This window comes from Sceloporus undulatus, chromosome 3, assembly GCF_019175285.1.
Source record: "Sceloporus undulatus isolate JIND9_A2432 ecotype Alabama chromosome 3, SceUnd_v1.1, whole genome shotgun sequence".
NCBI classification, from domain to species: Eukaryota; Metazoa; Chordata; class Lepidosauria; order Squamata; family Phrynosomatidae; genus Sceloporus; species Sceloporus undulatus.
Window position 1 is genome coordinate 25,857,043 of NC_056524.1, and position 22,645 is coordinate 25,879,687.

General features: G+C 40.4%; 1 protein-coding gene across 5 annotated transcripts in view; it reads right to left on the reverse strand.

The window, feature by feature from the left end:
• The window catches only part of EXPH5 (exophilin 5), a 64,269-nt gene that overhangs the window by 16,486 nt on the left and 25,138 nt on the right, over positions 1–22,645 (reverse strand). For 3 of the 5 annotated variants that reach the window (XM_042459088.1, XM_042459090.1, XM_042459089.1), the window contains exons 2-3: positions 19,593–19,750; positions 17,229–17,388 (exon numbers count right to left, since the gene is read on the reverse strand). In XM_042459088.1, the coding sequence (XP_042315022.1) occupies positions 17,229–17,388; positions 19,593–19,750 (318 nt within the window). Of the gene's footprint in view, positions 1–451; positions 1,302–1,330; positions 1,490–17,228; positions 17,389–19,592; positions 19,751–22,645 lie in introns of those variants that run through there. The other 2 variants (XM_042459092.1, XM_042459091.1) reach the window with 2 other exon arrangements.

Consider the following 22,645-nt stretch of genomic DNA (forward strand, 5'->3'; position numbering starts at 1 on the left):
AACATGAATAAGACTGGACCTTTTCTCCTGGCAGGATTTCTGTACTTTTATCACTATTTCAAGAAGCTATATAATATAATAAAATAAAAATAAACAGCTGCCATGTTTTCCCTAGCATGGAGTTTGTCTTAGAGGGAAAACAGTACCCTGTTCAATCCCTGCCTGTCATATGTCTATTAAAAAGACGTGGATGATATGCCTGAGCTGGAGGCAGAGGAGGCAGCCACCCTAGAGAAACAAGAGCTTGATGATTAACCTAATCTCACAGCAAACAATTTAAATAGAGAAGCATAGCTTGAATGTGGCTGAATAGGTAAACAGAATAAGCCAGAGTTCTACCAAGTGATTAAAAATGGTAACTCTATCCATTCCACAGTTGTTACTCTTGCTTTCTGCAGAAAGGAACGCTTCCTCACTCCCAGTCCCACAAACTTAAATTAAGTCTGCTTACCACGCTGTTACTCTTTGCTGGTAACCATTCCTGGTCTGCCACACTCAAGGTTCTGCTTCCTTACTTTGTTTCCTTTGCGTTGTCATTTGCAGCACCCATTTTAGAATAGTTCTCTACACACACGCCCCCTTCTCCACTACAATGTCCTTTGGGTCTTCCAGCTCCAGACTTGCTTGTGTATTCAAGCGAGTTCACTTCATTATGCTTCAGTAGCAAGTATAAACTGGCTTGCTGGCATGCTTCGGATGGCTGATTGAGCCTTCCCTCCCAGAACGCTTTGTCATTTATTTGTAATGCGCTCCCAGGCAGGGAAGAACAAGTTGAAAGGTACAACTCTGCCTGGGCCTTTTTCCCCCTTTTCTTTTCTTTACTGCTTGAAACTGACATTTGAAAAGATCTGGACAGGATGATTCTTTTCCTGGATTCATTTTGGGGGTGAGCGGAAAACATGTAGAGAAGTTTCTGTTACATTTAAAAGCACATATTTCACTTCCTACTCCTCAGGGTTATGTGATAGCCACAGAAAGTTAAAATGCAACAGTTATTTGTTTTCTACAGCAGGAAAAAAAAAACCTGGATTTTTTACCTGTCCTGTTAAAGTAACAGGAGCTTTGCAGAAGAAAGAGGAAGGAAAGAAAGAAAGAAAGTGAAGGAGGAGAAGGAAGTAGCAGGAGCAGTGAAAGAAGTAGTAGTAAAAAAAGTGGTGGAAGAAGTTAAAGAAATAGTGAAAGTAATAGTAGTAGTTATAGTGAAAGAATAAGTAACAGTCAAAAAAATGAATGAAGAAGTGGAGGAGGAGAAGGAATAATTAGTATTCAAAGGCATAAAGCATGTCCCCAGATATTATTTATTTATAGGAATATAATCCCAGTTACTCACTGGGTTCCTATTTCCAATTCTCAAAAGATCCTGCTGAGTTTAATCCAGTGGCTATGACCCTGTGGTTAGGATGTACTGTTTCAGCATGATGCTCTTCACTCTATGTGTAAAGCCTAAAAAGAAATTGACTGGTCTTGATTTTGTTCTCTGGGGGTTGGAGTTGCCAAAGTTCAGTAGTAAAGCACATGCTTTCCTTGCAGAAGGTCCCAGTTTCAATTTCTGGTATCTGGAGCAGAAAGGATTTCAGCTAGTAGACAACAAAAATATTATTTTCTGACAGAGTGGATTCTAGAATAAATAATACAGGACTAGAGCAATCATGGAAAAGTTATTTTTTTAGATTGCAGTTCTCAGAGCGTCCCAGGCAATAGGCCCAGTGGCTATGCTGGTCTGGTGGTTCCGGGAGTTGTAGTCCACAATAGTAGTATTTCCAAGCTCTGGATTAAAGATTTAAAAAATAGGGAGAAAGGGTCCTATTGTCAAGACTGAGTGCAGACCTCATTCTCTACGTGGCCTGTTTTATACGCAGGTTTATTACTATCATTACATTTATTCATCTTAACATTCCTAAACCACCTTTCATCCATATGGATGCAAGGGTGGTTTACCTAAGTAATTAAAACAATAAAATAATTAAAACAATAAAAACTCCAAACACAACATCCAGGCAAGAAATAGCAGCAAAAACAATGAAACAGACTGAGTCAGCTAATCTTAAAAGGCCTTGGAAGGCAAGAAAGTTTTGAGCCAAACTCTGAAATAATTGCAATGTTGGCCTCAGTTTTAGCTCCATAGGGAAACTATTCCAAAGTTGGAGCACAACAATTGGGAGGGTTTCCTTCCTAGCTAATACACAGTGTACCTGAGGTACGTGGGGAGAAAGCCTCTCCAATTATAATAAGCAGGGCTTGGAAAAGTTACCTTCTTTGTACTATGACTTCCAGAATCCCATAGGCAGCTACATTTGGAAGCTGTACTCTGAAAAGTAACTTTTCAAAGCTTTGGTCTTGAATAACAGAAAGTGGAAAATAGTCCAAAAGTAACTTTTCAAAACCCTGCTCTTAAGTCACAGGCAAACTCAAGTGAAAAGACCCAAGTGTATTTTGGGGGAAATGAACTGTTCTTCCCAAATGTGGTCCTATTCTGCAAATGAAGACAGGGCCCCTACACCAACAGCCTTGCTCAGGTCTTGCAAAGTCAGGTCTGTGCCTTCTTTGACTGAGTCAATTGACCTGTATTGTGGTTTTCCTCTTTTCCTACTGCCTTCCACCTTCCAAACAATTATCATATTTTGCTAATGAGCCATGCCATCTCATTATATGCACAAAGCCAATGGTTCTCAAATGGTGGGGGTGAGAATCCCTGGGGAGGCATGAGACTTGGAGGCCCTGATCCCACCTCTTCTTCTTCCCAAACTTTTTAATGTGTAAAATGTAAATATGTGTAGAGTTAAATATTAAATTAATTTAAATAAATCTGTTCTAATTTGAATAATGTTATTTTCTTACAAAGCGTTAAAATATGAATATACACGAATGTGCAAATGATGATGAGCACACTATACAAACAAAATATTTTTATTCGTATACTACATCAGGGGGTGGGCGATGTTCACATGTAGGTGTAACAGTGGCCACCACGGTAAAAGGTTTGAGAACCACTGGCCAAAGTACAAGAGCCTCAGTTTGCTTATTTTAGGTAGAAGCTTCTAGGGATCCAATTTTCTATTTTACAGCCATTTTTCCCAGCAAAGGGGAGCAATAATTATTACATTGGCAATACAATCCTAACACGCCCTGATATAAAATCTTTAGAAAACATCAAAAATGCAGCCCTGATGCTTCATAGATACAATCTTTAGCATGAGTTGAGGAAAAGACAAATAAATAAAATTAAATTAAAAATTAAAAAATGAAGCAGGACATGAAATACCCTGACTTGAGGGACTGGATAGTTGGCTAGAACCCTGAACTGGAGCATTTTAGGAGAGAAAATATATAGCAATATATCTTTCAGCTCCTTACTCAAGGGGTAGCTCTAAATGGGCTTGAACAGTTCAGGATCGGTTACTGCTAAATTCACATTAGGAGTAACTAGTCACACATTATGCAAGAATACATAATAACCAGTAATAAATCTCACTTCTTTTTTCAAAAACAAATTTTTACAAATAAATAATAATAATAATAATAATAATAATAAATTTTTATTTCTATACCACTAGTCCAAGGATCAGAGTGGTGTACAGCAGAATAAAAACAGTTAAAACATCACAAGCCCACACCCCCAACAACATTACAAGAATGATAATAAAAACAATAACAAGCAACAAACATTCATACAAGTGGCTGTGTAGAATGGAATACAACAAAACATTGTGAAGGGGAAGAGCATGACAACAAGGCTCACGGAGGGAAAGCCTGGCAGAATAAATAAGTCTTCAGATTCTTCTTAAAGACATCAAGGGAGGTGGAAGTACGGAGCTCACTGGGGAGGAAGTTCCAGAGCTGTGGGGCTACAACAGAAAAGGCCCTCCGAGATGTAACATATCTAGCATCTGGAACTCTTAAAAGATGTTTCTCACCCGATCTGAGAGTGCGGGGCAGATTATATGGGGAGAGGCAGTCCTCCAAGTACCCTGGGCCCAAGCCATTTAGGGCTTTATAAGTAATAACCAACACCTTGTATTCGGCCCAGAAGCGAATAGGCAGCCAATGAAGATCTTTTAGGACTGGTGTTATATGGCTGGCCCTGGGACATCCAGTAACCAGCCTAGCAGCCATATTCTGCACTAATTGAAGCTTCCGGGTTTGGTACAAGGGTTGTCCCATGTAAAGCGCATTACAGAAATCTAATCGAGAGGTTACCAGAGCGTGTACTACGGTTTCAAGGTCCCCCCAGCCCAGGAAGGGTCGCAGTTGGCGTATCAGCCGAAGCTGATAGCAGGTGCTCCTGACCGTCGCATCCACCTGAGCAGTAAGGTGGAGCGACGAGTCCAGGAGCACCCCCAAACTGCAGAGTCCTTCACAGGGAGCGTGACCCCATTTAGGACAGGTGGAACAATTTCCTTACCCGGGCCAGGAGAGCCAATCGCCAGTACCTCCGTTTTCTCTGGATTCAGGCTAAGTCTGTTTTCCCTCATCCAGCCCATTACCGACTCCAAGCAAGCATTAAGAGGAGAGATGCCATCTCTAGTTACTACATTAGTCGGAGACACAGAGAAGACTATTTGGGTGTCATCAGCGTACTGATAATATCACGCCCCGTGTCTCCGGATGATCTCTCCCAGCGGCTTCATGTAAATGTTAAATAGCACTGCAAAGCAGAGCCCCCGATACCCAACTCCCTCAGGCGATCCAGAAGGATACTATGGTCGATGGTATCGAAGGCCGCTGGGATGTCCAAGAGCACTAACAGGGACACGCTCCCCCTGTCCATGCCCAGACGGAGATCATCAACTAAGGCGACCATAGCAGTCTCAACTCCATAGCCCGCCCGGAAGTTGGTTTGAAATGGGTCCAGATAATCCGTCTCATCCAAGATCCCTCGAAGCTGAAAGGCAACTGCCCTCTCGATCACCTTCCCTAAAAATGGTAACAGCGAAATAGGCCGGTAATTGTTCCGAATTAGGGGGCCAAGGGAGGGCTTTTTCAACAAAGGTTTAACAATGGCCGTCTTCAAAGTTGATGGAAACTGCCCATCCCTGAAAGATGTATTAATGATACGGTGTAACATATCGGTTACAACCGTTCCCCCTTGAGCTGTCAACCATGAGGGGCAGGGATCGAGAGAGCAAGTCGTCTTCCTAACGCTTCGAAGAATCTTGTCCACATCCTCGGTACAGACAGACTCAAAGTGATCCAGTTTAACCAAGTCCACAGAAGCTCCGGATACCTCTACTCTAGATTCTGAACTAATAATGGAGTCAAGATCAGCCCTTATCCGAGAGGTTTTATCCGCGAAGAAGTTGTTAAACTCGTCGCAGCAGGCTTTAGATGGTTCCAGAATAGGGTTCAGGGGAGGAGGGAGTTGAGTAAGCTCCCTCACTACCCTGAACAGCTCTGCCGGACGCGACTCTGCGGATGCGATACGCGCAGAAAAGAACAAGTTCTTCGCTGTGATTATCGCCACTCCGTAGTCCTCCAAAAGAAAGTCCAGGAGTGTCTTGTCGGCTAAGTTCTGATGTCTCCACCATTTGCGCTCTAGTCGTCGCAGAACCCGCTTCCTGGCCTGAAGATCTTCCGTGTACCATGGCCGTTTTTGGAAGCAGGTCTGAGAGGACGCTTGGGAGCGATACTGTATATAGCCCTGGTGAGATCAGTGTCCCAGATGGTAGTCAGGGCATCAACAGAGTCGCTGTCAGTTCCAACCATAAACCCCTCTAAGGCTTCTTGGAACCTTTTGGGTTCCATCAGCCTTCGAGGGTGGACCATCCGAATAGGTCCGCCACCCCCGGGAGGGATCTGGGTAGAAGCCTTGATATTAGCCTCGACCAGGAAATGGTCCGTCCATGACAGGGGAGAGACGTATGCTTTCAAACAGCATGATTTAAAAGTTCCAATAAAGCTTTTGCTTCTTTTCTGTTGTGTTTCTCTGTTGTATTACCCACCACTACTTCTTAACTCCTGTATCTTAATCATTTGCATTAAACTTCCCTTTTCCCTTCCCAATTTGACCACATTTTCAGTAAGTAAGGGGTGAAACAGACTGCCCCAAAGGAATGCTGGATCAGGGCCAAAGCCCTGATCCGGCATTTCCGGCCCAAAAAGGAGCGGCAAAATGCAACTTGTTTTTGGGCCGGAAAAGAGGTCTTCTGTGCTCCTGCAGTGTGCGGCATCTGGTTGCTGCACCACAGGAACGCCCCAATGCTGCCCACCGTCTGATTGAGTGGGCAGTGTGATGCAGGATTGGGGGCAGAGTTGGGGCGTGAGGCGTGTGGCCACACCGCCCCCATGCCGCGGGAAGTCAGTTCAAACTGCAGGTCTGTTCAGCCCCTAAGCCAGTTTCTGGCTCATTCATATCCCCCAATTCAAGCCTCTCAAACTTTTGGTTATTATTAATTATTTGATATTCCAAAATAATATTCTGTTTGCTGTGTCTAAACACTGGGCTATTCTGTCAGTTGTACTATAACTCTACTTTGCATGAGCTTTCATTGAACTTCCCCTTCTTTCTTCATACAGTGATCTCTTAGTATCAATTGAGATTTGATTCCAGGAGCCCCCCATGGGTACCAAAATATGTGGCTGTTCAAGTCCCATTAGATACAACAGTACAGTAATATAGTAAAATGGTGTCCCTTATATAAAATGGCAAAATCAAGGTTTGCTTCTTAGAAAAATATATATTTTAAAAACATTTTTCAAGTCATGGATTCTTGAATCTGTGGATAAAGAATCTGTGGAACTAGAAGGCTTTCGTTTCATTCCCCCCTCCATTTTAGTTCACTGTATTTTTAACTTCTATCTCATTTTTATTGCTATTATTTCTCTAGTTTTCAATTACATTTCTGAATACAGTGTGGCTGAAACACCCATTCTTCCCTCTCCCCTTACAACAAAACATCATGGCAACTGCATTCCCATAAGTTTGCCACTTCTCCCCATTCTACTGCCTGCCTCAATGTTCACATTGCTATGATAGGTGACTGGCTGCACACTGATGACACATTACAAAGGTAAGAATATGCATGAAAATACAGCCCATTTTATAGATTAGAAACAAACGGGTGTGGAATCAGTGTAAGTTTTCTCCTGTTAAGATATTTTTGGGAAATTAATGTGAATTGGTACTACAAAATGATTCAGAGGAAGGCAAAACTGTCTGAACAAATCTTGCCAAGAAAACCCTATGATAAGTTTGCCTTAGAGTCACCAAAAAGTTGGAAACAACTTGAAGGCATGCAACAACAACTACTACAAAATGATCCAATTTTTAAAAAAATCAATAGAATAGGATACTTTACTAGCAAGCGCAACATTAACCTAGTTAGGAGCCACCAAAAAACCTCACTGTAAAGAGCTGTCCTATAGCTAATTCTCAAGATCTAGAATAGTTTGGCTATACCACTGAAATTTCCCAAGAACCTGGTGCTATATGTGCTATTTCAGTTGTACAAATTGATTAATTTTTTTAAAAAAACCAACTGAAATACCACCAACCAACCAAAATTGCAGGGGCTGGGGACACAGCCCCCCACCCCCCACAAAAGGGGAAAAACTGTGAATCTAAATAAAAATCCTAAATGCTTTTTTTTTTTTTTTTGCCTCTAGGTCCTCTAGCATGACTCTATGGTCAAAGTCTGCTGGATGTTCACAATATAATCACACTGGAGAATCTAGAGATTCCTAGAAATAATATATTAATCAAATCTGCAAATCATCAAATTGAAGAAAGGGAAACTAGTAGTGGTAGTTAACTGCATTTTTATTTTTCTATGTTATGGAAATATCAACTTAAAAACTACAGTATTTAAAAAAAAAACCAAGAGCAACATCTCCCTCTCAGTGGCATCATAATAATGACAAATTAAAAGTCAGGATCACAGGAATCAAATTATAGTACCTGACTAATACAAAGAGGTCTACCCATTAAATAAGTCGGCCTTCCTCAACATCTGCCTTCCAGATGTATTGAGCTACAACTCTTTTCATGGCTTGTTGGGGGATTAAGGAAATTGTAGCCTGATCATCAGAAAAGAACCAGACTAAGGAAAGTTAGAGTCGCTATCAGTTGCAATAAGAATACAGAAGTAAGCTGGGGCACCGTAGAAAACACAATTGCAGAAACTTTCAGAGGTTGCTAACAAACATGACTGTATCTCCATAGAAGCTATGATGATGCCTTTCTACTTTTGTGTTCTTAAGAAGAATGAGTGAGTATATAAACATGAACACATACAACATTTACTCTCAAGCAAGATCACACAGTGGAGGCAGGTTCCCCCAGCAAACCCTTTTTCCATAGATCAGATTACATCACTGAAACCGTCACCCAATGAAAAGTGAGAACAAAACAAAGCAAAGCATACCATGAAAGAGAAGGAGGTGGGCTGTGCTTAGGCAGGAAGGTAACAGCTATGGCAAACTCGGCAATCTGAAAGGCAGAGCCAGTTGACTTTCAGCCTCATACAGCTCTTGCTTCCAGTAAGTAACATCTCAGATTTATACACATTTACGCAGCAGTCTCACACAAACTGATGACACTCACCCTCAAGCTGAGTACAACCTAATGACCAAGGGCAGCTTTTACCCATCCTTGAACACTGCCCATAAAAATTGGGACAGATGGAAGTTGCAATATGAAATATTTGGAGGTAAACAGGTCGCCTACCCCACCATTAGCCTCTGGAGGCAAGCCAAGTTAAATACAACATACAGAATATTTTAAAGGCTGTATTTATCATTTTCCTTTCCCCCAGTGTCCAATCTCCAATCTCCCAAACCTTTGGATTGATTTTTTTCTAACAGTTTCTGAATCCTTTCTAGATTATTTTCTCTTAGCAGTGTTCTTCTGAACCATTGGAAAAATCCATTCTTTTCCTTGTAAAGATCATCAAATAATAAACACACACTTCCCTTAGCTGTCTTGGCCAATTAGAGGCAGAAGACTAAAATAATACTGCAATTGCTAGTTGTTCTACTTCCTCATTATTTGTTGACATTCTGAAATTAAAATCCTGTTTACCAGCAAGAACATGTTTAATTATCATGGAACCTAGGAAATTCCTAGCTACTGTTGTACTCCAGGGCACAAAGGAGTTTGTCAGCCTTGTGTCACAGAGTTTGGACACTGGATGCAGCTAGGGTTGCCAACATCGGTGTAGTACAGTGGGAGAGGCAAAGTAAGGGCACTGCCTCTCCATTAGTATTCTGGCCCTCAATAAAATTTTCCTTCAGTTACCAAAATTCTAACATCATAGTAACTTAAAATGTCAGTTGAGCAGTAGATATATACAGTCACTTCTCCTAACTCACAGATCTGTGACCTCAGAAATCCACGGAGGGGCAACCTCCACTAATTTCAATGGCACTTGCACACAGGGGCATGCCGCATTCAAGCATGCCGCATTCTGCAAAGGATACCCTGTGAAAACGGAGGGCCACCTGTAGTTCTGACATTCAAAGAAATGGGGAAGGCTGTTAACAAGGAAATGAAAAAAAAAAAAAAACCTCAGCAAATCTAAAAGGTCTAGTTATAAATGATTTTAAATGTATTACTTTCTGCAAAGCTAGAAAGGTAAAAAGGGATTGTAGGTAAATTTCACTTAGGGGGCATAAATTTTATTGGGAAGCAATGCCCCCATTTAACCCTCTTTCTAGCTATGTCCCTGGTTGCCAACTGACCAATCCCCAAGCACCAGAACCAACTCTGCCAGTTCTTGCCCCATTTTCCATTGGAGATGCAAAAATTAGCAAGAGAAACCTTTTCATGACATCCCACAAGATGAGATCACTTGCTAACTGCGCCTGTTAAAATGGATACTGCCAAAGGCCAATTCAAGACAATAGCTAGCTACAGAATATAAGATGAGAAGTATCACTGCATGTTCATAGGAATGTTTTAAAAATAATCCATAAAAGATTTTAAATACATTTTTATAAACATTGCTTTAGAAAGATTATAGCTTTGTTCAGATTCTTGGTTTCTAGGGATGGACTCTTGTCCTCTGTGAGGATCAAACCAAACATGCTACCAGAAAATTAGTGTTTAGAATTTCCGGCACATGCACATGTCTGGAGCATTATCACATGACAAAAGGAAGCCAAAACGGAGTGGGAGAGTAGCGTCTTTCCTCAGGCCTCTCCACATGGTGTTGCAACATTTCCGTTCTCCTTCCCAAGGGAGACAGTCATAAAAGCATGCCTTTTGCCAAACTTATTTTGCCTGCGCAACAAAAGACATATAATCGTTTCTCCTGATTTGTGGGGGATATGTTTTGGACTTGCCTGCGAATTGGAAAAACTGCAAATATCCAAGCCCCATTGGATATAATGGCCACGCTCCTGTGTGTGCATGCCATTTTATTCCTCCTGTCCACAGAAATTCAAGACCACGAATAGGAAGTGCGCAAACTAGGAGGGACAACTGTACGTTTACGACTGTCTTCCCTCAGGAAGAGAATAGAGGTGCTTTAATAGCATGTGGAGAGGCACAGAGAAAGCTCCTTCTCTCCCACTCTGTTTCAGCTTTCTTTTCTTGTGTGATAAGGCTCTTAAGTTTTCTTACTTTACATTTATATCTTACCTTTCCTAGGGTGAACTCAAGGTGGCCAATACTGCTTTCCTCTCCACTTTATTCTTACAACCCAGTGAAGTTAATCAAACTGAAAGAGAGAGGCTGCCACGTGGCTCAGTGAGGATTGAGTACTGATATCTCAAGCCCTGGGGCAAGATTATAACCATTACAATCATGTCATTCAGTCAGATAGAAGCAAAAGAGGAGGTGGAGTGGAAATTAACTCTTTCTCCAACACCATTACCCAGAAACAATTTTCCGCTCCTTATTGCTATTTGCTGAAAAAGAAAAAAAAATGTTAATTCATCCTCCTCAGCTCCATGATTCTGATCCAAATGCCCATCCCTCCTTTATTATATCTTAACAAGAGAGAATACCATGGGTTTTCCATGTCACACCTGGTTTGGCAGCCCTTAATATAATAATTAAAAGACTTATGGTTAGTATTGAGATAATAAGGGAAAGGGGGAGAGGTAAGTAATTCAACTACACTGGACGTTATCAGACAAGGGAAATTGGAAGTATAATCCAATGGCAATCCGAACGCAATCATGGGGTTTCACATTATTGCATGAGAGGTGATCACATGCAATTTGGGGCAATGGCAAACTATTTTCGGGCAATGGGAAGTCAGTAAGAATGCAATTCGAATTCACGTAAATTTGCTGAACTAGCGAATTCACATGAATTCATTCTGGCTCCACTTTCTTTTCATTTGAAATTAAGAGAAATTCCTCCCATGTGATAAACTCCACTGTAGAGACTAACTGATTTATTTTAGAAAACACATTCAAAGGCAGCTTGAATTGGCCAAACAGCAAAATAAAACAAAATCCAAAATCGATAAAAGAGCAATATCTTTATTGGCTAACCAAAATGTACAAAATACAGTATATAGTGGTGTATAAATAAAAAAAATCAACTCAAAAAACTTGGGTCGATTCAATATAAGTACTGTACCTTAACTCTTATTTTAAAAAGGAGCCATCTCCTTCTCTAAGTGGAGTGGCAAAAGGCAAGAGCCTCCCAGGAGAATCTAAAAGAAGCACCAACTCCCTCTACTCTTTCTGCTGTGCCACTGCTCTGGCCTTTTTAAATGCTGGGGCAGGAAAATGATTGCAATGGCCTCTCTTTGGAGCTTCCACTCAAAGAAGCAGGCTTTGAATGATTTGAATAAGATATTTGTGTATCTTATTCAAATCATTTTTTGGATTAAAATTAAGCAAAGTTATCACATTCAAATTAAGGGCTATAATAACTGCTAATGTAGTCACCATTTTCTTCACTTTGCTTTTATATTCATTTTGACATGTGTACATTTTGTTAGTTCCACTCACACCTGGTCACCTCCCACACACATTGCACAGCCACCATTTACCCTAGTTTGCCCCTCCTGCAGGCCTGCCACAATTTTGTAAATTCCCTGGCTTCATTCTTTACTTTTTTCTTCTTCTAAAGTTTATTGAAGAATAAAAGACATATAATACTAAACATTAAAACAGTAACAAAATTGTGACATACAAACAGACGTACAACAAAAAATTACTATATATACACTATACATATAAGTTGACTTCCTGGAGTTTGTTCTGATCTTCTTCAAAGGTTGTAAATTATATATTCAATTATATATACGTCAAGATGGCGGCGGCTGTGTGGAACGGCCGTCGCCATTTCGTACGGATTCAGTCCATGCTAGGGTTAGGGGCATCTGGAAGAGACGCCCCTTTCTAACCCTAGCACTGACTGAGTCCATCCTAGGGTGCCCGTCTGTAACGGGCCTTAGGTACTCAATTAGAGGTGCCCAATCTTTTTAATCTTCATCCCAGTCGAAATCTTTCAAAAGACAGGTAAGTTCATCTATTTCTATATATTCTGATAATTTCATTAACCAATCATTGATATTTGGAAATTCTCTCTTCATCCAACATTTTGCAAAAAACTATCCTGGCAGTAGATGACATGTAAAATAAACGTTTTCCATATAATAATAATAATAATAATAATAATAATAATAATAATAATAATAATAATAATAATTTGCATTTCACTTTTTCACAAAGGATTCAAAGCAGATTCCAACAGTATAAATATAATATTAAACAATTAAAAATTACAATTTAAAATCCCCCAAACCCCCATCCTCCTCTAACTTCTTATCTGAGACCATGCTTAACAAAAAGTATTCATCCTTTACATCCTTTGCTACATGCCCGTAAGTTTTACTCTTGACTTATCTATGGGTCATAACAAAATCCATAATTTTGGCCCCCAAAACCTTGACTTATGCATGAGGTCAACTTATACACGAGTATATGTATATACGTGCGTGTGTACGCGCGCGCGCACACACACACATCATGAAAGCTTTTAAAGCTCTACCGGCTTCTTCATTAGGCAAAAGATGTTATAAAATCACCCAGGAGAAAAAGAAGTGACAGTAAAGTCACAGGTCTTTGTTTTATATCAGATGTTGTTTCTGTTGTTATTCAGTTGGTTTGGAGGGATCTCAATGCAGGAAGAGGTCACTCCTGTCTTGGCCATGTGGGGACCAAGACAAAGGACCGTAAATTTTAAACTCTATTAACAACAGTAAAGGCAATAACATGGCCTTCCAGATTTGCTGTTCCTAATAGCCCTGACATGTTTGTTCTCCTACAATGCTGATTTATGCTGATATTGGTAAAATGGACATCCAGGCTATACTAAGAATGGATATGTGCTCAAGTAGATCCAACTCTAATACAGAGGTCCTTTATATCCACAGATTCAGCATCCACAGATTCCAGTGCTTTCTACCAGGACAGGAAGCTCCAAGACCTGCCTCAAAGGGTCAATATAAGGTAGAATCATAGAGTTGGAAGAGACCACAAGGGCCATGCAGTCCAACCCCCTGCCATGCAGGAACTCACAATCAAAGCATCCTGAACAGATGACCATCCAGCCTCTGTTTAAAGACCTCCAATGAAAGAGACTCCACCACACTCTGAGGGAGTGTGTTCCACTGTCAAACAGCTCTTACTGTCAGGAAGTTCCTCCTAATATTAAGGCAGAATCTCTTTTCCTGTACCTTGCATCTACTGTTCCATGTTCTAGTCTCTGGAGCATCAGAAAATAAGAATTCTCCATCCTCAATGTGACACTCCTTCAAGTTAGCTACCACTGCTAACACCGCCTGTGGTATATGCTAGAGACAATCCTCATTATCCACACTCTCTTTATCCATAGATCCAAGCGTCCACAGCTTGAAAATATTCCAAAAAATTGTTTTACTATGCCATTGTATTTGATTGATTGATTGAAATTTTATTTATATACCGCCGTTCCTATGATCACGGTGGTTTACAAAACAAAATGAAAATACGATACATTACAGATTACAGATATAATACAATACAGATCACAGATTAAAAATCAAAATTAATAGCAAAAATCCCTCATATAAAGCCATACACTACTATACATCATTAAAATCCGTCATTAAGACGAGATAATAAAACAGTCTAAAAATGCAATACATAGTATACAGGAGCAAAACAGTCAGGACATGTGGGGGAAGGCTTGACGAAATAAATGAGTCTTAAGGTTTTTCTTAAATGACTCCAGGGAGGGGGTTAAGCGGAGCTCCTCAGGGAGAGCGTTCCAAAACTGCAGGGCCACAACAGAAAAAGCCCTTTGCGCAGTCACTGCGTATCTTGAGTGATTTAATGGTACTTCAGCATGCACGGATTTTAGCATCCATGGAGGGACCTGGAACCAAACTCCAGTGGACACTGTAATTGTTGTATGTGTGTGTGTGTGTGTGTTTTAATTATATAGGTTTTAATGTTTTTAAATTGTACTTTAACTTTTGTATCTTGTTTTAAGAGTCTTAATCTGGGAAAAAGAAGCAATAGAAATAAAAATAACAACAACTAACAACAACCAACAACCACTGTTTGAAAACATGCACACACAAAAATCCAAAAACCAAACTTTGATTTTGCTATTTTATATAAGGGATACAATTTTTAATATGCCATTGTATACAGTGGGACATGAGCATCCATAGATTTTGTTATCCATGGGTGGTCCTGGAACCAAAGGATACCGAGGGCCCACTGTATAGACTAATATAGGATGTTTTATGTGCAATATAACGTAATGTCATGGAATGTAACACAGGTGAAGTGCCCAGGCACTGCTATATCTGTATTTCTCTCTGAGGGGAATGCATATGTATACAGGTTGAGTCTTCATTATCCAAAATGCTTGGTGCCAGCAGTGTTTTGGATTTCAGAATACTTGCATTTGAATATATGTACATAATGAGATATGTTGAAGATAGGATTCAAGTGTAAACATAAAATCCATTTATGTTTCATGTACACCTTACACACATCACTTGAAAGTAATTTTATACAATATTTTAAATGATTTTGTGCATGAAACAAACTTTGTGTACATTGAACCATCGGACAGCAAAGGTGTCACTATCTCAGACAGCCATGAAAAAGGGTGGGTTTTTTTTTTAATTTTGGAATTCCAGATAAGGGAGAATCAGCCTGCATATAAATCTAAATACTTAAAACATGAGAGCCAAGGTGGTGTAGTAATTTGAGCATTGGTCTATGACTCTGGAGACCAGGGTTTGAATCCTGGCTCCACCATAGAAACCCATTGGATAATCCTGCACAAGTCACACACTCTCAGCCTCAGAGGATGGCAATGACAAACCCCCTCTGAAAAAACTTGCCAAGAAAACCCCATGATAAATTTGCCTTAAGGTTGCCATAAGTCAGAAATGACTTGAAGGAACACAACAAGAACACCAACAAATACTTAAAATAATAGCCTGAAAGGAGTACGAAAGGGTCTGCTCAAAGGTAAGTACTGTATCCTGAATTCCCACACTTGCAAATATTTACGTTGAATGTTGATGTTAACCTGACCTGGCTGGTTTAACCACTATCATGAGCTGGAAACCCAGGGGAGCAAAAGCTGATAAAGATGACTCCAGATAGAACCCAGAATTGGCACAGAAGTGTAAGGGATCCTCAATCACTCAGTCTAAGAGATAGGGGGACCACACTTGTTTCATCTCCCTTCTGTCAAATATCATGATACTATTGAGCAAGGAATCAGAGGCCTCCTGTCTAGTAGTTCTACTACATGTGTGCACACTGGGCATTCTCTGTTTTGCATCTGAGCAGGGAAATGATTAGCACATGCAGGAGAAAATTCCTGTGTGAGCATTGAACACTAATAGAAGAAACACGATGTTCATATGTCATGATGCTTGTTCTTATGTTATATGGTGGAAGTTTTAATGTAAACAACAGCACACACTGCGGCTATCACACACTGCAGTTAGCAAGTGGCAACACATTTTTCCATTTGCAAGATCTGTATCACATCCAGCAGGCCTCTGTGTCAGCCAGTTTTGACAATACTGAAGAGCAATGTCGAAATAGCTTTGACAGGTAGAGCTGCAGCTCAGAGTTTTGCATGAAGACAATCCCTGGTCCAATTCCTCTAGGTAAGCCTGATAAACATCCAGAATTTGAAACCCTGGAGTCTCTGCCAGATATTTTAGTGCGCAGATGGGAAACATATGGCACTATAGGCATTGTTGACTGTAACTCTCATCAGCTCTACCCAGCATAATCAGTAGTGAGGGATTATTGGATCTGCAGTCCAATAAAGTAAGGAGAGCCAACTATCACCCTCTCTGATACCAAATTTGATGGCTTGATCCCCATTCTGGCTGGCAATTTTGGGAACTGTAATCCAAAAATTAACTTTTCCAATCTCTGGATTTATATTATTATTACAGTGTGCCCTTACTTTACACGGGGAATCCGTGCTGGACTCCCCCGTGTAAAGCAAATATGCTTGCCCCCCATTTAAATGAATGGGGCTCGTGCACACGGAGGTGTGGCAGTGCGCACGCACCACAGGCACACACAACATTGTTCCCTATGGGATGCACCACCCTTTCTCCCCGCGCGGCTTTCAGCATATGCTGAAAGCTGTGTAAAGCGCATCCGCGTATGACGCAGGCACACTATTATTATTATTATCATTATTATAATTATAGGTTATATATATAGCACTGTAGATTTACACAGCACTGTACATACAAATAATAAAATTGATAAAAATGAAAACTGCCAATGGTGTACATTCTACAAAATGCATATAAAACAGATAGATGACAAGGGTCAGGAACAGTGACAGAGCAACATTTTGCCCCTATAGTAGGGCAAAGTTGCACAGCTAGATTTTGGACCAAATATTTGATCCTGGAAATAATGGGAAATCTATTTATAGTTTTCATGTTTGGTTTTTTCAGCCAGCTTCTGTATTTTGGAGAATCAGGCTTGTTCATAGTTCAACTGCCATGACAGGACAATTTTAGGGTAGTTTTCACCCCCTTCCCCCCCCCCCCCACACATTTGAGAGGGATCTGGGGCCCACATGCAGACTTTTTCAACCCCTGCTTTACATTATACTTTGAGAGACATGCATAGATGAAGTCAAACACCATCAACCTCATAACGTGGCCGGCTGAAAAATCTTCCAAGACAGATGTTGGAAACAGAGAAATAAATTGATCTCAGAGAAATAAACTTGAGGACAAAACAATTGATTTGGCACAGACAGGATGCTTTTAGCTCACCGGGGAGAGTATTCCTGTGGTTTATGCTGAGGTTTCGGATTTTGTTGCCTTTTGGATTTTCTGAAAGAGGAGAAGAGAGAAGCAAATGGAGTTCGCAGCCCTCCCAGGATAGAAGGTGAAACATGTTTCTGGGTACCAGAAGGTTTTGTATTTGCAGAGTCTGAAGAAAGAAAGAAAAAAAGTTAAAAGATTGTTTTTATATAATTTGGAATGCAAATTTTTCATCTTAACTAGAAATGCTTGTAGTCACTCCAGTTTTTGGGGGGAGAAAAGTGACATGTGGATTAAAAAACAGACACATGTTTTATACTTTTTTCTGCTTGTGTTGTTATCTATCCTGGCTTTGGTTAGAGCCTGGAAGTAATGCATTACAAGCAGTGACTTTATCTGATCAGCAACAAGAAGGCAACAATGTTCTTTCCACAAAATAATATAAGGTTTGGTAATGTGTTTACTTCTATTCTGTAATGTGCAATGTTTACTTTTATCCATCTGATGGACTGTAATATGTTCTTTACTATCTGATTACATCTTAAACCTTTATTTGAGTGACTATTTCTCAGGCTTTTAAGATATGTCACTGTTTTTTAAAAGAATATTTTTTAAAATAATCAAACGTCTCACTCTTAAAGTAATTAGTAATATTCTACAGGCTGGGAAGCTGGCAGGCTTCATACATGGAGTGCAGCCTGGGACAACTCTATGTATACTGTGAGAGTGCAGAGATTAGGTTTTTTGAACCAATATTTATACCTGAAATCTAGCACTAAGCAGTGGGCTATCTTGTAAGGTAACAAAAGCTACACTACCTTTCCCAGGAATCAACAATGGGATTATGGACTGGTTAATGGTTCAAATTTTAGTGTTAGTGAAGGATGATGAAGGCTGCTATTCTAAACAGTGATTGGCTCAGGATATCCCCAAGATGGCAGGGTTTGGAAGAAAACACAACAGGGAGTAGGCAGAAAGGTTGGCTTACTACTTTGGATCCTTTGTCTCAAGGTGCAAGGGGAAATGCAGATGACTTGAGTTAAGGAAGGAACCTTTAGTAAACCCATTTAGATTGGATTGTCTTATTACCTGGATGTGCACATGTCTTGCTCCTTTTCATCTGGGAACCTGACCTAGAGTTCCTAAAGGCTACCATGACCTCTCAAGAACATGCTGGCTCCAGATATGAAATATGAAATGTGGGGACCTCTAGTGCAGCGTGGGGTATGGTGGATGTGCTAGCAACATAATCAATTAAAAAGTGACAAGTCTACATAAAATGTGTTGTCTTTTTTGCTTCCATTATATGCCTTTATATTATAAGAGAGTTTTTCCTAATACTGTAAAGCCAGAATCCTCTATCATGGTATATCTTATGGAACTTAACACATACTCGGCTACAAAGCAGAAGCTCTAAAAAACTCTGTTAGTAAATTGTGAAGATGTGAAACAGAACATTGGAAAGAGTGTCCCAATGTGCACTGGCACACCCTAATCAGTACCTCAATACACAATGGGACCTATGTGCTGCACGTGACCCAGGGATTGCTCAGTTGTGATGTAATCACTTCTGGAAAAATATGAATAATCAGCTGCAAATGCAATTCAATGAAACTTTGTCACACACTTCAGTTGTATTCAGGTGCACAGGCATTAATAACCATGTTCCCAGGACATGGGACAGTGTGTGAATTAGGATACTGATCAAATGAATAGTGTAGACAGAAACTCCTTCAACATCTACATTAGTGTCAAACAAGACAAGAAGAAGACTCAATCTTCCTGTCTTGATATTCTGATTACATCGTCAGTAGCACACTTTCTAAGTGCCACATAATCTATCAGCACTCCATTCATCCATTTCATTTATCTAAATTGAGATCCTGTCCCTTGACAAGCAAACAGGAGAAGTGCATTGCTTTATCTGCAAACTGATTTATCTAAAGTGTTTTTATACCTCTGTGTCTGGCAGGAAAACCTTAAAAACTTGGGTGCACTCAGGCAATTGCTACATTATATTTCCCTTGTTATGTGTTTATTTTCCCCTTCTCTACAACACTCTCAGTTTTAAAAAATGTTTAAAATGTATTATAATCCTTAAAAATGTAGCAATTTTGTCAGATAACATCACAGTCACAATTTGATTATTACTGTAGCAACTGTTCTCTGACACATAAAGATTTGCAATACTAAGCTGCAAAATCCACTTTCCTTAGCTGGGACATTCTTACCCATTAGAAAATCTTGTGACTTATAATATTCTATTTCTAACATTCTAATATTTTAAAAACTGAGATGCTCTCAGTATCTCCCATTTTTACTGTGGGAAATGGCATTGTTCTGTTGACTGCAAATTAAACATGGGTAACTCACCATTTCCTATGGCCTTTCTCAGCCTGTGAGCTAGTGGTTGTTTGAACATCCTGCTGGCATCAGAATCATTCTGAAATTTTCTTCTTTGTATTTCTTGAAACCATTCTCCAGTTACTCCAGGAAGCTCTGTGGAATCCTCCTTTTTCTTGTAAAGTTTGCTTAAAAGAAAACACAATAGACATTAACTGCTTCAGCAGCTCAAGAAATGGTCCTACTGACTTCTATCACTTCTAGTTATAAATAAATATTAGGAATAAATGCTCTCTTCATTTGATCCACACTTTGAAAAAACCCTGTTAGTATGCTAAACTTATGTTTTATGCAAAACGATCTTGTAGCACCTTTGAGACTAACTGAAACAAGTTGGTAGCATGAGCTTTTGTAGATGAGCCTACTTCCTCAGATGCATGTAGGCTCAAATCTATAAAAGCTCGTGCTACCAATTTCTTTCTTTCAGTTAGTCTCAAAGGTACTACAAGATCTCTTTGCATACTAATTTTCCAGACTATCATGGCTATGACTCATATGTTTTATGCTAAAAAAAAATTGAAATATTTATCTATTGATTCTCAGCCAGCCCTGAAAACAATGTGCATAAGACTACACCAAGTCTTAGTGAGGCCTTCTCCAACTCTGTGGCCTAAAGACGTTTTGGCAAATAAATGGTGAAGGATGATGACTGCAGTTCTTCTAACCATCTGAAAGGCATTTGGTTGGGAAAGTTCAATGCAATGCAGGGAGAATGAGCCTGCCAGAACCTAGGGCTTAACTTCCTCATCAACTGTGCACCAAAGCAGGATGTCAGAAGCATCTGATTCCAACAAGTTGGTTTAATCATACATATAGGACGGACAAACTGTGGTTAGTTTAATAACTGTGATTAACTGAAACAAGCTGAAACAAACTGGTGGGGTTTGATCCTGGCTTGTTCCAATAAATCAGAATTTTAACTGCAGTGTCTCGTTCAGTTATGACAGACTCTGTTAAGTTTTAAATCTGCATACAGATGTTTTCACAATGTGAAGTCGAAGGCTTTCACAGACAGCATTCATAATTTTTTGTGGTTTTTTCGGATTATGTAGCTGTGTTCTGGAAGAATTTATTCCTGACATTTCGCAGCATCTGTGGCTGGCATCTTCAAAGAATACTGCAATGAAAGTGAGTAGGGTATATATACTGTGTCACCCTTGGTTGAGAGGAAGTGATTTATACGTTAACATATCTGTTGGTCTGTTGTTGAATGGCAAGGCCTCAGGATGCCTATTTAGAGCTTGTTCCCACTAGGGGAAACCCCGCGTTCTGAATCGAATCCAAGGAGTGGCGTTCATATTAGGATCCGATTTAAACCTAGAACGGTTCTAGAGCAACCCGGAATCGTCCCCACTAGAAATCGAATCCAGAAGCGGGATAAAATTTAAATCCGTGTTTTCCTCATTTAACGCGTGTTAAAAAAACACTAGGGTCCTACCTAGTGTTTTTCCCTTGATTCGAGTTAGGAACCGGAGTATTTAGATGAGAACGATAGCATTGGAATCGGGCTAGAAGGATGGGAGGAGCTGACTGCGATGGGGGCTGTCATTGGGGGAGTTGTCCTTTCTGTCCCCATCCGTCGTGACTGTCGCCATTTTTTCTTCCCTCACCCCTTTGTCCGCTGTGGTCTTTCAATAAGAGATAAGGATTATTTTTATTTTTTATTTCAATGGTTTACAGGCGCTTAATCTCTTCAGCGCTTTAAGCGCCTGAAGTCCCGGCTGCTCAAGCGCCTGCATCTGCAAAGGACTACAAGGCTTCTCCCGGTGGATTGCAACCTCCCCTCTGTGTGGGGAGAGCCCATTTCTAACGGAGGAGAGGCAGGAAGGGAAGGCTCCTCTCAAAGAGGCATTCCCTGCCCGCTTGGGCTCTGATCTCGCCCAGGCAGGGAAGAAGGCGCCCCTCGCGAGGAGGGCATCTGGGATCTCGCACAACAGGAAGGGACTTCGGATCAATGGGGGGGGGGGATAGAGCCTTTCTCCCTCTCTTTCTCAAACGGAATCTGCCTTCTCCTCCAACCCTGGAAAGAGAATCTTTGGGAAGAGTGCTCCCTCCCTGCTTTTCCAGCAGCCTCCTTCATTGATCTCTGTGCTCTCTGAAGGGATTCTGCCTGGCTGTCTTAGGAGACATGAAGCGGGGATGCTGCCCTGGAAAACCTATCCCATAGTTCCTCTGGAGAGAGCTTTGGTTTCCTACTAAATTCGCATTGCCAGAAGCATCCCCCATTGATTTCTGTGGGCTCTCTTGGGAGACATGAAGCGGGGATGCTGCCCTGGAAAACCTATCCCATAGTTCCTCTGGAGAGAGCTTTGGTTTCCTACTAAATTCGGAGGGAAAATGTATATAAGGCTGACAGCGCTTATGACGTTTGATCGTTTAAGCGCCTTGATTGGTTCATTTAAAAAAAAACCGCCAAAAATACATCATTTCACAAACGGTCAATGAAATGGAAACGCTGACGAAAGTTAAATCGCTTCCAAATAATCCGGGTTAACGTTACGTCATTCTGACGTACTATTGATTGACAACTCCAAATAAGGTATGGAGGAGAAGAGTCGCTTTATTTTAACACCGATTTCATGCCAAGTGAGAACGCTTAATGAACGCTTGCAAGTAAAAAATTCGATTTAAATAAGCAGATGGGAACGATGAATAAAGCGATTCTGAAAGCGGGATAACAACTGTATTATTTTAATTCGATTTTATTAAAAACGTTTTATTTTAATTCGTATCAAATCCTAAGTGGGAACAAGCTCTTAGTGCTCCACTGTCTGCCACAGGAGTTTACCGCATACCATGCAGCTATGGACAAGCCTACATAGGGACCACCAAATGCAGTGTTCAGATACGAATCAAGGAACACAAGAGACACTGCAGACTAGGTCAGCTAGAAAAATAAGCAGTAGCAGAACACGTTATAAACCATCCTGGGCATAAAATGCTATTTGAAAACACTGAAATTCTAGACCATTCCAACAACTATCAGGTCAGAATGCACAGGGAAGACATAGAAATCCACAAAC